General features: G+C 37.7%; 1 protein-coding gene across 1 annotated transcript; it reads left to right on the forward strand.

Moving 5' to 3' along the window:
* The first annotated feature begins 676 nt into the window (after positions 1–676).
* On the forward strand, positions 677–2,628 carry LOC110029752 (NAC domain-containing protein 92-like). The gene is made up of 3 exons (XM_020732183.1): positions 677–1,017; positions 1,105–1,388; positions 1,769–2,628. The coding sequence occupies exons 1-3, from the start codon at positions 729–731 to the stop codon at positions 2,369–2,371; spliced, it is 1,176 nt and encodes a 391-aa protein (XP_020587842.1). The 5' UTR covers positions 677–728; the 3' UTR covers positions 2,372–2,628.
* Positions 2,629–2,877: the final 249 nt, after the last annotated feature.

Consider the following 2,877-nt stretch of genomic DNA (forward strand, 5'->3'; position numbering starts at 1 on the left):
TGGGAAAAGCCGCCAAACTTAGCCGAACTAAGCCGAATATAACCGACATGTGCTCCTAATTTTGCTAATCTTTAGAATAAGATTTATCTAATTCTCCATTAACGACCCTTAACCACCCTTTTGTCTATCTCAGCTTTCCTTTGGAACCTCTTATTAACAGACAAAAATTAATAATAATAATAACCCCAAAAACAAAAGACCACTTACATTTATACCACAGACAATTCCAATGTATTTACAAATCTAATTTCTAAACATACATATTTACATGCATACCTTTCAAATTTTTCACATCACATCAAAAATATATGTCACAACCTCTTCAAAATGTAAAGGTGAAATATAGTTTTTCCATGCAAAATATTGTACATGTAAATATCAAATTTTAGGTACTAGATATGTAAATGTATAAAAATTGTCTCATCTGTAGGTTAAATTTATCAGAAAAGATTGGACTCAACCGCCATAGAATTTAAAAAAAAAAACAAAAGTAGACTGACCGCAGATGACCGTTTCACCTTCAAAAGCTGAGAAGATACCCGAGAAGACTATCAAGAGGGTTAAATTTAAAAGACTCGAGACCGCGACAAACATACAAAAAAAAAAAAATTTATATCGGAGAGATGATTAATATGATTAATAACAGCAATAAAAATATAATGATGGTGACCATAAAGCAATGTGGAAGGGAAGAAAATCAAGACTGGCTTCTCAGACAAGTGACTTCAATGGCACGGATCATGAAGAAGACTCCCCCCATCTTATTTAAACTCCTATTCTCTATCTTCCTCAAGCTTCTTTATCAAATCTCCATCCATCCTGTCTCCAACTTCAAATCAAGTTCGTCCATGGCTGAGAAAGAAGACAGCTTGGTTCTACCTCCGGGATTCAGGTTTCACCCCACAGACGAAGAGATAATAACACACTATCTCACTCCTAAGGTTCTCGATCATGGCTTCACTGCAAGGGTCATGGGTGAGGCTGATTTGAACAAGTGCGAGCCTTGGGATCTTCCAGGTAATCTTTATTTATATTCTTTACTTATTTCTCTAATTAATTTTCTTATACTTTTATTGATATTGATTTTCATGTGTGATTGTGCAGGCAAGGCAAAGATGATGGGGAAGAAAGAGTGGTTTTTCTTCTGTCAAAGAGATAGGAAGTATCCCACAGGGATGAGAACGAATAGGGCGACAGATTCAGGATACTGGAAAGCTACGGGTAAAGATAAGGAGATTTACAGAGGAAGAGGTGTTCTCGTTGGGATGAAGAAGACTCTTGTGTTTTACAGAGGGAGAGCACCCAAAGGAGAGAAGACAAATTGGGTCATGCATGAGTACAGGCTCGAAGGCAAAGTCTCTCTCTCCAATCTCCCAAAGACGGCAAAGGTATTAATTAGTTGCTTGCACTCCATCTATTTCGATAGTGCCAGAATTATAAACAATATTAGGATTTGATGTCACAACAGTAAAAGGTTTCAATCATAGACCAAGTATAGGTGTAGCTTCTCAATTCTGTAAAATTGCTAGCAAATTTATGAGCCAAGTCTATATATGGATTTGTATTTATAGTAAAAATTTAATTTTGTACCAAATTTAAGAGTAAAGGCCACACTTTGATTTCCACCTTGGAAAAAAAATTTGGTTTTTATGTACTGTGAAAGTTCGTTGATCGAGAAGCTGTATATAACTAACTATGTGAATCTTAGCTATGCGAAAAGCGCCAAGGCTTTATTTTGAAAATCTGAATTCTATATATATGAGTGCAGGAGGAATGGGTTGTGTGTAGGGTGTTCGACAAGAACGCTGGATTAAAGAAAAGCCCAATGCATGGAGGTGGAACCCTTAGGGTTAACTCATTCACAGATGACTTACTAGATTCTCCAAAGCTTCCACCACTCATGGATTCTACCTTCATCAACTCCGGCTACGGAGATCACAGCTTCTTCTTCAAAACATCACCTTTTACCCCGGGCTTGACACCTAGGCCTTCCTACTTCCTCTCCGGCGCAACCGGCGGCGCCGTCGACTATGTCGATCCCTCATTCTATTCGAGCTCAAGTTATATGATGAATGATCCTTCTTCCAGCTCAAGCTACTTGCAACAGATTCATGATACGCATGATCAGAATCCATACCTCTCCATGCTCGGAGATATGGATGACTATTTAGACCAGGTGCCGCAAGCTATGATTCAGTCATCGCCGACACCTCCGGCGATTCGGAGGTATTGTAAGATGGAGCAGTTGTCCAACCAGTCCATGCTCAGCCAGGAAACCGGCATCAGCACCGATCGTAACACCGAGATCTCCTCCGTCTTAACGGCGCCCGCCGGGGATTTGCTTGACTTGGAAAGCATGTGGAGATGCTGAAGATTTTATGGGAATAAAATTGAATTAAGATTGATATATATAAATGATTGGTTTGATCAGTTAATTGTTGGAAATTGCATGGTATGTTGTTTGTGATTGGGAGGGTGCGGAGTTTAATTAATTCTTAATTTATACAATAGATGATATTAATTTTATTGTGAATAAATGTAAAATTTGGATTATATATAATACAATATGAGAGCTGATGTTGTTTGTGAAGAACGATGTGTAATTGTAACTGTTTCTTTTTTTGATTCTTGGGCATGAAAATATTATTGGAAATTATTTAACAAATTCGCTGTTTTTCGTTGTGGAATTAAACACTTTTGATTTAAGAGATTCTGAAATCAGTTCCTGGCCTGAAATCAAACTAGCACATCTGCACATGTGTGAAAAGTTCTCTGAATTGAGCACATGCATGTAGCTTTCAAGAACCTTTTCCATGCTTTTTTTCAAGCTGCATCACACGAAAATGGACGATTTAAATTGAATTTTGGCCAACTCTT

This window comes from Phalaenopsis equestris, unplaced genomic scaffold (assembly GCF_001263595.1).
Source record: "Phalaenopsis equestris unplaced genomic scaffold, ASM126359v1 Scaffold000002, whole genome shotgun sequence".
Classification (NCBI taxonomy): Eukaryota; Viridiplantae; Streptophyta; class Magnoliopsida; order Asparagales; family Orchidaceae; genus Phalaenopsis; species Phalaenopsis equestris.